General features: G+C 41.8%; 1 protein-coding gene across 2 annotated transcripts in view; it reads right to left on the bottom strand.

Annotated features, from left to right (window-relative positions):
* The window catches only part of csrnp3 (cysteine-serine-rich nuclear protein 3), a 44,378-nt gene that overhangs the window by 10,624 nt on the left and 19,081 nt on the right, over positions 1–14,673 (bottom strand). The window contains exons 1-2 of one of the 2 annotated variants that reach the window (XM_079562906.1): positions 12,909–13,021; positions 636–816 (exon numbers count right to left, since the gene is read on the bottom strand). In XM_079562906.1, coding sequence (XP_079419032.1) covers positions 636–792 — 157 coding nt within the window. In that variant the 5' untranslated portion in view covers positions 793–816; positions 12,909–13,021. Of the gene's footprint in view, positions 1–635; positions 817–12,908; positions 13,022–14,673 lie in introns of those variants that run through there. The other variant, XM_079562905.1, reaches the window with a different exon arrangement.

Here is a 14,673-nt window from a genome sequence, read left to right as displayed (position 1 = left end):
ATGGTGTTCCTATTCAAGACACTTTGATGAGAACGACTGAATATAGGCTACAGAGTTAAACATTTTTTTTACATTTTCTGCTGGTGGTCTGCCTTGGGATTTTTTCAATGAAAAATATGTGCCTTGGCTCAAAAAAGGTTGAAAAACACTGGAGTAGAGGACATTTCTGGACTGCAAAAACCTATTTACTCTGCATGGCTAAAACTTTACATTTTTACTTTTAATTTCAATTACAACAAGGGAAGGACAAGGAATAAAATGCTATTACAGATTTTTTCTTCATTAAATGAAGAAATAATGTAAAAAATTGTGATGTACTTTTGGTGAAGGTCACAATTGTTTCCCTATATTGATCAGTCGCATTTTTTAAAAACAGTTAACAATGGCTCTTAGTCACAGCAGGATTTATGAGAACATACTTCAATATTAATCTCATCTTCTTTATCCTCCAATAATCATATTACACCATTTAACACAAGGCAGCACATTTGTCAGTAACAAAGTTCCTTGCCCATTAATGTGATTTAACCATGATTCTATTCAAATATGGTAATTACACGATTATAGACAAATTGCAGCGACGTGGCCTCAGTAATAATTGGATTGGATGATGACGTAAGAGGCTGGATACTGACGTGTGAATGAGCCCGAGACGGAGGGGTTGACACTGTCGCTGCTGTTGCCGCTCTCGCTGCAGGACACCTCATCATCGGACTCACGCGCGGACGAGCACGGAGACGCCGCCGACGCCGCCTCCACCTCCTCAAATTTCCTCTTCAGTATTCCACTCATGGCCCCGCGCAGATCCACACGCACCTGAGAGCACACAGGCAGAGAGGCAGACAGCACACATTATTTCACAGCCACTTCAAGGGCTGTTTTACCCTGGGCTTGACATTAGGGCTGCACCCTGAGCTGCATAACTAACCGCAATCCAATCAGAATTGCAATTGCAGTCGTTGCAGTTCCGTGTAGAACAGCAAAATTATAGGTCTTCATTGGGATTTATTATGTATACAAGATGATAACCCTTTAGTTTAAACCTCTACAAACATGGGAAGCACATGTGATTCCTGCATTAGTTTAGCAGTCAATATTTTAGTCTTTTCTTGTACTGGGGTTGCACAATATGTCACAATACATGACTGTGATTTACACTTTATTTGTGTTAAACAATAGACTGTGGAAAAACATGGATGTAGCATTGCTATTAGCTGCTGAAGCCTAAGATGAAGTAGGGGCAGGCTCCGGAAGATCCTTGCTGTAACGGACTTTCCATTGAACGTTTTTTGCTCCTCTTTAAGTCAGTGATCGGGACCCACCATCACCCCAGGATGACCCAAATATGCATTTTATTTGTAATATGTAAAGTAAAACACTGTATTTTCACCACAAATTATTGTTGAATAAGCAATAATTAAGCATTCAATACTGAAATCATGATAACAAACAACCTTAAAGCAGTCGTTTTGACAGTTTTACACTTTTTCAGTAGAAACATACTGAAAGAAATACTTTCTAAAATTGGTTATGTGACCCTCCACTGCTGTAATACCTCCATATATGGGCGGCAGAATGAGCTAGTTTTCCATTAGAAAGCACTGGTGCCTCATTTTTTTAAACTTTCTACAGCTAGATATTCCTCCTGTGATAACGCTGGTTTGGTATAAATAAAGGGACCAGGCTGGTTTTCATAAGGTACATGAGGGTCTGACTTTGATTTGAGGGCCTGACTTTGACTTAGTATTAGAGTTAATGGCCCAGGTGTGGCTACGGCCAAACTACGCGCCCTGCGAGGGCCGAGTCTACAGTGAAGATCCCGCCCTTTTGCCCTTTTTAGGAACATGCTCAACCGGAACAGGGTAGGAGGAGTCTGTAAATCCGCCACGGATTCCCTTTAGAACATGGTCATTATGGTAAACAGGAAGGAATAAGCAGACCGTGTCTATTAATTTTACAGTCTATGGTACCGACCCACCAGTTGAGAACCACTGTCATTATTGAACATGAGAAACATTATCCTAGTTTTTGCCAAATTGCTGGCATGAATTAGCTTCAGTTAAGATAAGATAAGCCTTTATTGATCTCAGAATGGAGAAATACACTTGTTACATCAGCTCTCAAGAAAACAGTTAAGGTGCAATTAAATAGTAAATTGAGGTATCTTATATACAGTGACTACAAAAAAACTTTTAAGGGGCAAAAGAATAAACAATAAATGATAAAATTAAAACTGTTAAAATGTCAGCTTTGGCAGTGCAAGGTTTACAGTCATAGTGCAAGTGGTTGATAAAGTGACACAGATACAGAGATTATTGCACGTAGTTTTGCAAAGAGGTTATTGCACATGTTACTTTACAGTAGTGTTGTACAGTCTGACAGCAGTGGGAATGTTACAGAGGGGATGTTAGGAGACATTTTCCCCTCATATTGTGCAGCCCTTTTCCAGGATGTGTTTCAAATGTCCATGATTAACTGAATCACAAAAAAGATATGTGCATGGAAGAGAGTTTGACCACGGACAGGATCAGAACGGGTTTGATGAAGGTGTCTGGACCTTAAAGTAGCTTCATGGAGATCTGTGTGACGTGCCCCAGAGTGTGTCTAAACATGCAGGATTGCACAAATGAAACAAAACACACCACTCCAGTAATGTTTTTGATGAAGCTATGACACAACACGAAGCTGGAAGCACGGAGATGCTGCAAGATATAGCACTTTAAACAAACCTACTTCATAATTGTTTGATTGATTTGCCTTGTTATCATCGCTTTAACCTTTTGTCCAGTGTCTAATTAAGATAAGCCCCCTTTTTTTTTTATTGAACACATTTTACTTTTATTATTTTCAACTTAGACACTTTGATATACAAATTTCCTCTTCAGTACGTGCACCCGAGAGCACACAGGCACAGAAGAAGACAGCACATATTTCACATCCACTTTAAGGGTCGTCATAATCCTGCACACACTCAATTAGCCACCTCCCCCCGTGTATGTTCACACATGCGGTCACGCACACGCACGCGCACACGCACACGCACACGCACGCGCGCGCACGCACGCACGCACACACACACACACACACACACACACACACACACACACACACACACACACGCGCGCTCCCTGGGCGATCGATCACCTTTGCACGAGGAAGGCAGAGATGGGAGGAAGAAACTGCTAATTACACGCTACAACTGCTTCACAGGGAGCCGAAGTATAACTATGGGATATGATTGAGAGCAAAAACAACAAAGAGACGTGAGGGTTGTTATTACGCAGGTCAGGGTTAATTATTCAATGAAAGATGTAGTTTTATTGTAAGCTGTAGACATCGCATTTCAAGGAGAACAATGGACAAAATGAGTGTAATCTAGCCGCCAGGTGTTTAATGTATGTAGAAAAAAAGGCAGAACTAAAAGGAGATTTTAGCATGACCAAAATTGGTGTTAAAGGAACAGGCCACCGTTTTTACATACTGAGATATGTTCTTACCTTTGCTTTGACAAGTTCTTTAGGACCTGTCTGATCTTCACCCGTGCCTTCAGTCACGTAAACACAGCGCAGACGGCGTTAGCATTTAGCCTCTCCTGCTTTCCACTATAGCTCCAAAACAGGTCAAGATAGAAGCTACCAAGCTCTTCCACGTTTTCCCTATTTAAATATGGTTACGTGAAGTGTTCCACAACAAAGTATAATTACACAAAATTAAACAATGTGGATTTTCTAAGCGGATAAAAGGGGGAACTATATTGTAAGGTGTAATAATACCAGGAGTAATTTGGAATCCGCACAGTAAAGTGAAGATTACTGCGCGGATTTCGAACACATTATTTAATTTTGTGTAATTATACTTTGTCTTGGAACACTTCACGTAACCATATTTAAATAGGAAAAACGTGGAAGAGTTTGGTAGCTTCTATCTTGACCTGTTTTGGAGCTATAGAGGAGAGAGGGAGAGGCTAAATGCTAACGCCGTCTGCGCTGTGTTTACGTGACTGAAGGCACGGGTGAAGACCAGACAGGTCCTAAAGAACTCGTCAAAGCTAAGGTAAGAACATATCTCAGTATGTAAAAACGGTGGCCTATTCCTTTAAGGAAAGACAGTGTCTGAAATAAACACTACCATTTCTAATTTGGCATTATCTTACGAGAGTACTGTCACATTTACAAATTTAATTCCATACAATATAACCTCAGATTGTGTCCGACCGTCATAGCCCTATTATTAAAAGTGCTTATAGATTTAAACTCAAGGAAAATAAAAATAATGAAATGACATAATAGTACTAGTATCAACAAGAATAAAGGTACATTGACAGAAATATGTCAATGCTAATCTGTGCTAATGGTCCCTCCCACCAAGACTTAGCGCTCCTGAGGCAGCATGATTCCCGCCAAACCTTACACCTCACCTACCTACGCATTAATGTACTGATTAAAAAATAAAGAAAGAAATCACAACTAGTACCATAGTCTGTTTTCAGGGGCACAATTATCAGTTTAAGTCAGTATTCTTAAAAGTTCTTCAGTTTTAACAAGTTTCGAGTATGCTAACGGTTAGCCTAGCTAGATGCTGTAGTTCTGCCTCTCGTCCAAGCCCAATAACAAAAAACATTTCTGCAGAAAAAACACAACTGTATTCAATATCCATCAGCATTAAAGTGACGTAAGACAAACTTTTGTTGTGACAAACATTTAAGACAATTAAAGCAGTACTAAGTAACTCTCGCCCCGGGAGGCCATAAGCGCAACTGCAGGTGTCGTAGCATGTTGCGATTTTTAAACTTATTAATTGTCTGTGTAAATACTACACTTTTTTCACTCAAACTTGGCTGTAAATACTGTTTAAAGTGGTGCTAGCCCACAGTTAGCTTTGCCCGTTAGCCTGTTAGCTTCTTCTTTGTTATCATTAGTGTGTGTTGGTTACTCCGGTCCGCTGGCAGTCAAGTTGCAATTGTGGTTTTCTGGCCAGAGACACCAGGGGGAGATGAAAGACCCCCCGATCATCCCATTAAGACTTGTATTACCCTCAGAGGGACTACGGAAAGGATTTATTAAGGTAAACAAGTTACTTAGTACTGCTCTAAGTGTGAAGAATTAGCACTGTGCACGAGCAGTTGTTAGTGTAAGCGCCGGCGATCATGCAGCCGCCGGGAATCGTGAGGTGACAACTCTCTCACACACACACCACACTCCTACCCAGGGATACAATGACCAAATCGGAGTGTCGGAGCTGGAATCGAACCGTTGGATCTGTGAACAAACAACTATTAAGCTTACTTTGAAAATATAGAAAATATAAAAGCACCATAACTTCTCTCAATCACCTGTGAATAGTAACGCTGAGACGAGAAAGCACGACGGAAGTTCCAAATTTATTCGAAGCCTGATCATTATCATCCAGCGATACCTCCACGCACGCAAACCCAGAATACGCAGATGTGGATCACGATTGGAGCGGAATTAAAATAGCTGTCAGCGTAACATGCGTCTCTGCTGCCGGAGTTTGCATTTTGAACATCTGTCAAAGGATGAGAAAACATCCCATCCGAGCGTTTTTCTTGAACAATAACCCCGTATAACGATGCAAAACAGACAGTGACGTGCTTTGAAGTGACAGGAATCTGCGACTCAATTGGAAAGACTCAATAATGATCATAAGCGAATTATAAGCACAGCGCCGGTGTGCTGTTCGAGTGACTGCATTTGGGCCTGATGACGGAGTTTACTCCTCGATGCAAGGGCGGGTGGAGTAGCTAGTTTAATCATTATTTACTCAGAAGTAAAAAGTACTTTGAATAACTGCTGAATGTAAAACAGGTGATTGGTGAAATTCTTTTTAAGTGCTGATCAATTCTTTTAGCATAAAAGTCTGATTTATGTTGTGAAAGCGATGTAATTGTAGTTGTTACTTAGATTAAAGGTTGGATTACAAAACGTTTTAATCAAGTAATCTACTTCAAACTAATCTTACAAGTAGAGGTAAACGTACTGAGTGAAAAAAAAGTGTTCTAAAAAGTAAACGCAATCTTTTGTTGTTGTTATGATGGCTTGGCTTCACAGGTGCCGCTAAATATCGGCGCAGAGCTCTTCAAACCGCAGCTTTTGTGATAGAAGTGTTACGGAGCACTCCAGTGTCAATTGCAGGGGCTTTTAACTGGGCTTGACTGATGCCGCAATTAGACAAACAAACAAGGACAAGCTCATCAGTCAACTACACTAAACCTAATCAGAGGAGTGCAGCGAGAGCCAGTGAGGACGGCCGCACCGCCGCTGTGTCATTTTCAATCCGCGCGGCACTCGGTTTCACTTTGAGCTGCTGCCATGCCAGACACTACAACGACCTTCCATAGCAAAATACACCCAAACAAATCACCGCTGAAACAAAATCACATTTGAAGCGGTTGTAATTATCAAATCACTAAAGCTGCAGCTCTACAGGCAATTCCATTTCATTGGCAAAGTATCCAGTTTTAGTGGGGTATTAAAACCTGCTAACTCTGTTAGATAGGACCTCTACTCTATTAGTTTATGTGATTCTTCTAGTAGTTTAGTCCATGGCTATTCAAATACATTTTTGTGGCCATACCACCTTTGCTCTGCCCAATCCTTTCAGACTTTGGAAGCTAAGCAGGGAAAGGCCTGGTCGGTACTTGGATGGGAGACCGTTTGGGAACACCAGGAAGCCTAGCGAGTGTGTGAGTGGTGGTCAGAGGGGCCGATGGCGCAGGCTGATAGCCTCGCTTCCGTCAGTCTACCCCAGGGCCGCTGTAGCTACAATAGTAGCTTACCACCACCAAGTATGGAGTGAATCAATAATGCAATGTAAAGCGTCTTTGAGTGTCCAGAAAAGCGCTATATAAAACCAATGCATGATTATTATTTTTAACTGGGCCAGATTTTTCGGATGTTGTTGGTGTGTCATTTGGCGAGACCCCCACCACAACAAAGAGAAAAATGCATTACCATCATTGCTAAAATAGAGTGTAAGTGTAATTATATTCCAGCCTTTCAAGCCCATTTAAAAATAAAATAAAAAAAATCACAATTAGATGTACTTCCAAACTCATGCAGTCCCACTCCGATACTAAAATAACGTCCAGTTTCCCGCCTTACTACTATTTCCACCATAACATCTACAGATCAGTCGCGGCTGAATCAAAGTCACAATTTGACTGGTCAGAATAACCAAAAGACAAAGGCTGCAATCACTGAGGTACAACAAACAACAAAAAACAAAAAACACTATCCTGCTGCAATGGGGTCTTGTTAAAAAGGGGAACAGCAGGTGGCTCTTCACGGCACATTAAAAGCAATGGAATTGGGATGGAAATAATGCAATAAATGCTAAGCTTGTTGCAGTAATTACCGGTATTCATCAATTACCGTCTTCAATGTGAGTGATTTCAAGTTAATATGATTTAGTCCTAAAAGATCGACGCTCCTGGACAAAAGCAGATATAACAGCACAATATTACGCTGCAGCACCTTTTGGCAACACCATTTCATTCATTGGTCATTGTGGCAGTTTGACAGGTTGGTCATTTCATTTGAATGGTGTCTTTGATGTAATTTTGGATCAAAACCAGTCCTTGCAAAAAAAAAAAAAAGTCCATGAAAAGATATCACTTCATTTATGTAAAACAAGATGAGATGTTTAGTGAGTCATAAAGAGACATTTATTAGCCCCCATAAAAGCTGTTGTCTCTCCATTTCACACGCAGCGACAACTCACTTGACAAACTAATAAAAATGTTCGTAGCGGTTTGGAACGTCTCTTTTTAGCACTGGGACTCCATGGATTTAGCATATGTTCTTTTGTTTTTGCTTGGCTAAGAAGAAAGACGGTAATTGCCAACATTATGAGAACGAAGATGATTCAAATATTGCGATGTGTCCAGTTGCGTTGGAAAGCTTGTTACGTCTACATTTATCCTTAACATATGACTGAGACTTAACACACGTCAAGGTTCAGTGTTTTCAAAAAGATTCTAATTGCGATTTGGATTAGATCGAATGAATAAAACTTAAGGAATGTGAAGAGAGAGAGAGAAAGGAAAAGTAGTTCCACTAAATCCTGATTTAACCATTTGACTAAGCGGAAAAGGCTGAATGAAAAAAATACACTGCCGGAGGGAAAAAAAAGGTCTCCACAGAAATAAAAGGTCACACGCTGTAATATTTTGTAGCTTCGATTACGGAGTCGCTGTGGCTTCGGCAATGTTAAAAGATCCAGTGTTGCATTACTTTTTCACCATGAGTGTGACCACTGTGTAAAGTCTCCTCCAGCACATCCCAAAAGGTCCTCAATGAGGTTTAGATCTAGGACTCTGTGGCGCTAATAAGTGTGAAAATGATGCCTCACGCTCCCTGAACCGCTCTTTCACACTGTGAGCCTGACGATCCTGGCCACGTCATCAGAAATTCATTGATGGAATAACCTGGTCATTCAGGATGTTCAGGTCGTCAGCTGATCTCACTCTTTGGGCACATATAGTGTTGCATAGGCGCCGATTACATGGGTGCTGCGGGGCTGGAGCACCCTGTCAAAAACCTTTGGGCACCCAGTCGAATTTACCCTGATTACAAAACGATTCAATAAATACAGCCTAACCTGTAAAGCCTCTATTCTGTTTTACACGAGCGCGGGGTGGTTCTTAAAGTGAATCAACGTGCAGCGGCGCTACTTTGCTCCACTCGTTTAGCTCTATAGGTGGAGTGCCGGGTTCCCAACTATGAGACTGCCAGTTCAATCCCGACCCCGACTTTATAAAAACATTTTTATTTTTTTTCCGCACCCACTGGGAAGAACATAAATCGGCGCCTATGTAGTGTTGTTGAACCGAAACCTGAACAGTTTGTTGAATCCAGGAGGCAGTGTAATTTTAAAGAAATTAGAAACGTTTCAGACATACAGATAGAATATTCTGACCAGTAACAAGGTTTTGGTATTGACCCGTCAATCACATTCAAAACCCACCCATGAGCATAAACATTTGAGAGAAGACTAAAACAATGGGGTTTGCAGGTAACACTCCATGGTGATCAGTTATGTTGTAGTTTTCAAATGACATCATCATATCAGCCAAAAATTGCTACTTGAAAGTGTGATTTGCATTCAGCCCGACACATACCCCTCAAAAGACTATTGGGAAAAGACATAATTAATTAATACTGAAATCTATCAGTTAACGCAGAAGGTAAAACATTGCAAGCGTGGATTGTTTCAGCCTCCATACAAATTTTTTATCTCATTTTAAAATAAACCCAGAGCGGTGCGTTGATAGCAGCGCGCTCACACACAAACACACACACACATGGAGCTATGACTGGCAGCTTTTCCCTGACTGCTGCCTCTCTTGGAAGCTGGAATGAGAATAGACAGCCTGCGTCTTCAGCCAGCCCCGCTCTGTCTATCTGCCAGAGCAGCTTGTGGGGGAGTTTCCATTCATCTGGGCTCCGCTATCGAATCATTACAGATGCAAATGCGGCCGCAGAGACAGGGAGAGGTGCAGCTTGTATAGTAGTATGTGCGACTGTGTGCGTGTGTGTGTGTGCGTGTGTGTGTGCGGCTACAGCAGTGGCAGCCCGGAGGGTCATTGTTCCCGCGAGGCTCGGGGTGTGCTGACGCGGCACCGCCAGCTTTTGGACCGCATCCAGATTCAACAACTGCAACCTACAACGGAGGAATGTGAGGCATCTGAGTGGAAATGGAGAGGAGAGGATTTTTGGACGCGAAACTGCAAAGAGAGAATGACTTTGATAACTCTGTGTTTTGGGGATGAACCAAAGAAGCAATGGAGACCTATTATGGGCCTAAAAGAAAAAACTAATTTAGCAAGTGAAGACAAAGTCAACGTGGTAGTTAATAATATAATAAAATAATAACCGAGGCTGCATACGGCGTCTGTGATGTAATGGAAGAAACGTATGCATACTTAGGGAAAACATCTTGCTGTGGGGCGAGAGTCACCCACACACAACATGCAGATCTAAATATGTATTATACTGTATGTAGGACTGCACAATTTAAGTAGAATGACATGCATTTCAGAGCAGTTTGATACTTGCCATGATTAAAATTGCAAAGTTGTTTTGATTGCGATTCATCGTGCAGCCCTAATTGTGTGTTCTTACTTGCGATTGGATAGAAACAGTCCATTTTCTAAATAGTAGGAAGACATTATTGTCTTGGCATCCATGGGCTTACTGGAGCTATGTTCAAACAGTGTGTTAAGCCAACCAACTGGACCTCTTTATCTCTGTTCATATGCACTGCCATCTAGTATACCAGTGATAGATCTGTCTTTAGAGACAAAAAAGTACATTACATAATAAAGACAGCAGGTTAATTGACTAGATAGATTTTTTTTTAATTTTTTTTAATGAATATCAATGTTACAGCTCTGGTACCTGACTTTTTTGTTGTGATTAAACACAGCAAAGAACAGATCTTGTTGCATTGTCTTCACACAAATATTACTGAGCGATGAAAGATAGAAGTAGAATCTAAATTAGTGCCATTTATTTTGGGAATGGTCCCTCCTGCTTCACTTTGCCACACGCTCAAAGCTGTAAACGTGCATATGATTAATTTGCTTCAACAATTCAGGTGTACAGGAGGGATTGTAACAGCTAGAAATGAGTTGAGCCAAAACTAAACATTGAATTGATAACAGGTAAAATCAGGTACGCCAGCTTTAACACAAAGGGAAAACAAAACGAAAGCTAATAATAAAACAAAGTTGGAAAGAATGTCTAATCTTCTAATGTGCGTATTTGGACGTTATGTTTGCCTGGATACTTTACATTGTCTTGTGTCCTGTTTTGTTTCATTGTATTAATGTTTGAACAGTCCTGTGAGGCAGCTCTCTTTGGGCTATACAAAAACATCCCTGCAACTGTCAGATGAGCTTCTTTATGCTTATTTTTATAGTCATACTACATAAAAAATGTGGATTCATCCTATTTGGAGGTCATATATGGAGATAAAATACTGTATATATATACAGTTTCTCATCTTGTACATTTTGTAGGCACACAGCCAGGGGAAATTACCACCAGAAATGACCCAAGCAATTTTCGCCCATTTCCAAACCCGGGTCCTAATTAGACGCCATTGTCGGGAGACCGTTCGTACGCTTTGCCCTCAGCTGATGCTCCGCCACGCTTTGATACCAAAAGTGGTTTCCATGGAGATTATAATGTACTCTCACAAGTAGTGCTTTCCTCGTATCACAGTGGCGCCTCCGTCTGACAGAGGGGTTTTCTTTTCTTAATCAAGCAAAGCCGGTTAGTTATGTAGTTATGTACGAATCGTGTTTATCAAATGAGCGTGAGGGGAGAATATGTTTAGAGAGAGGCTAACGGCAACAGGAATTCATTTCCTTTTTTTTTTTCATATGTGGGTAGGCGGCCAAGCCAACTGGTGGATCAAAAGTGGGTCATTATGTTAATGAGCCGCACAACGTGAGAAACGATATATACTGTATATATGTACGCACATGCAGGCCTGTAGTACTGTTACTGTATGTGTGATTCCTGGAGGCGTGAATGTTGTCATAGTAACAGCAATTACAATTAAGCAAGGTGGTGTCTATACTGAGCAGATGAAATGTATTTTTATGTCGTTCCACTTGAGTTCTGTCATTTTGTACATTTAGAAGCGCTTGGTCAAAAGACTAACAATCGTCTTCTCAAACCTCTTGGACGCGATGCATCTTTTATTCTTGGGCTCTGTTAAAGGATTGGTTTGCATGTGTACAGGCTCGAGCTCGGACGCATTTAGACAAACTTGAGTGACTCACCGGCGAAATGACTTGAACGAGAGAAAACAATCCAGCGCTTTTGCGGGAACAGAACTCTACCAAGCCATTAGCGCTACATTAGTGGATAGGTTAGCACGCAACCGAGATCCGACCACTGATTTCTTTTGCGTCTGTATCGCAATTCGTGAACAAGAAAAGAAGGAAAAGGGATGTTTGCTGGTCACAATGAGCACTTTGAAAAGACCTGCAGTTATTTGATTCCATGTTCAACTATCCGTCCCTGTGGGGTCTTATAGAGTTCGGGAATGTGACGTCATATTGCTAAACACCATGGGATTAGCAGCAATTGTAGACTAATGGAGATTTTAGAAGGTAAAATACTGGAGTTATTGTTCACATTAAAACACTTGGACACCACAGTGAGTTAGATGCTTTTACCAGCAGTAACTCAGCTGCTAACGGAGTTGTTCCACGGCTATTTTCTCCACTTTATAAACAGTTTTTAGCTAATGTTAGTCAATGGAAAGGTGTGCTAACAGCTGCAAAGATGGCCGATCTCCATGGTAACTGTAGACTTTCCCGAACTCTATTGTGTCTTCTCTTAAACATGAACACTCCTGGACGAGTTTTAAAAAATGCTGATCACAATCTCGCCAGATAAAAAGGCACAGCGTCTTTAAAAAAAAATCACAATCAGATGTTTTATTAAGTCTCTATCTTCCTATCCAACCTTCTAGCAACGGTAAATCCTTCCAAAACTGTGCACCCGGCGAGCAAAGATGTGTGTAAATAACTTTGTCACAGGTATTTAACGACACCAGACAGACGAGTTTGTCACATCGCCCGCTCCTCACATCTCTAATGTCGCCGCCCTCTCCTCCCACAAGGTTATACCACCGTCAGGACGAACAGATGACACAACCCAGGCGTCCAAAGCCATCCGGGGCGCAGCCAGTGGCATCTGTATCCAGTCATGACCAATCGCTGCCGCCACACACACTCTCTCCCTCTCCCTCTCCCTCTCTCTCTCTCTCTCTCTCTCTCTCTCTCCCCTCTCTCTCTCTCTCTCTCTCTCTCTCTCTCTCACTCTCTCTCTCTCTCTCTCTCTCTCCGCTTACAACAAGAGCTCACTGACCTGTATCCACCGGTGACTTCCTTCACCTCCTCTCAGAGCGGCGTAAAACCGTCAAAAACGGGGGGGGGGGGGAGAAGAGATCATGACAAATGAAAAGGTCGCCCCGTTTCACGTCATGCCGCCGGTTCCATATGTCGGTAAAGCCCTTCTTTTTTTTGGACGGGGGGGGGGGGGGGGGGGGGGGGGGCGCACAAAGGCTCATTAGCGGCAGCCGGCGAGAGGGAGAGTAAGAGAGAGAGTGAGAAGAGAGAGAGAAGCAAGACCGGAGCCCGAGCCGAGCGCCTGCCGGAGAGATCACATGGGTGGGAGATGTCTGAGAGAGAAAGAGAGAGAGAGAGATGGAGAGAGTCTGCAGATATTTTTACAGAGCGAGGAGGAGGGAGGGAGGGAGGGAGGGTATGTACAGGCCTGATGTATGTGGGTGAACCGTGGGGTAACAGATGAGGGGTGGGAGACCGGAGGGGAATAGAGCAAAGGGGGCGAGGGGGAGGGGAGCACGGGAAAATTTAATAAAAACATCTGAGGCCAGAAGAAAATTGGGGTCGCAATTACCCCGGTTTTGTTGTTTCAGGTGCGGGAAGATTTTGGGGTCCCGTAATGTAATAATACAACCACACTAAGTGACACTGTATGTATGAGGGCTGAATAACCGAAAAAAAAAAAGTATATATCCAGGGTCATTGTCATTCAAGAGAAGACTGAAGATGAACAGCCAAAGTTATACAAGCTCCATTTAGTCGAAAATAGGCAACAAATAATTGGAGAAAAAAAAAGATTGTATCAAGGATAAGTAGATAATGGACGAGACATCTGGGGTCACAAAGGATAGGAGTGTACATTTAAAAAGAAAAAAATAGTTACAGAATCCATTCTTTGACTAAATCAGTGGTTACCAAAATGGGGGTCGGGGCACTGAAGTGGGGGTCACAAGATGATTTGGAGACAATGTAGAATGAAAACAGCATATTTTAGTGAAATTAGGCCAAATTCAGTATCATTAAAGCAGTACTAAGTAACTTGTTTACCTGAATAAATCCTTTTCGTAGTCCCTCTGGGGGTAGTATAAGTGTTAATGGGATGATTGGTGGGTCTTTCATCTCTCCCCCTGGTGTCTCTGGCCAGAAAAGCAATTGCAACTTCGCTGCCACCGGGAAGGAGTCACCAATACACACTAAGGGAATCATGAAGAAGAAGCTAGCAGGCTAACGGGCAAAGCTAACTGCGGGCTAGCACCACTTAAACAGTATTTACGGCCAAGTTTGACTGAAAAAAATGGTGTAATTGGATGTACAATATCCCTCTCTCCCTTTGTCTTTTCTGTCAGCGTAGTATTTACTCTCACGGACAATTAATGAGTAAAAAAACGTAACATAACCTGCAGTGGTGCTTATGGCCTCCAGGGGCATGAGTTACTTAGTTCTGGTTCAAGCCAGATTTTAAATGTTTTGCAATTTAAATTATAATAAACACTTATTACAGTTAACCAGACGTGGATAGAGTAGCCAAAATATGAACTCAACTAAGAGTTAAAAAGTACTTGGAGAAAATGTTACTTGAGTACTGTGAGTAACTGAGTAACTGTGTGAGCGAAAAAGTCTGATTATTTTTACTCGAGTAAGAAACAGATACTTTACTTTTACATTACGATTTTACTCACGTAGAAGTCAAAAGTATAGTGTATGATAAAACAACAAGTACAATGTGCATGCACCATGAGTAAATGTAGCTGAGTACTGAGCCTCTGCGTTTTAGAGAGGGGGGGTCC

Source organism: Gobius niger (assembly GCF_951799975.1).
Source record: "Gobius niger genome assembly, chromosome: 9".
Taxonomy (NCBI): Eukaryota; Metazoa; Chordata; class Actinopteri; order Gobiiformes; family Gobiidae; genus Gobius; species Gobius niger.
Note: the sequence above shows the minus strand (reverse complement) of the source record. Positions and strands in the feature narration are given on the sequence as shown.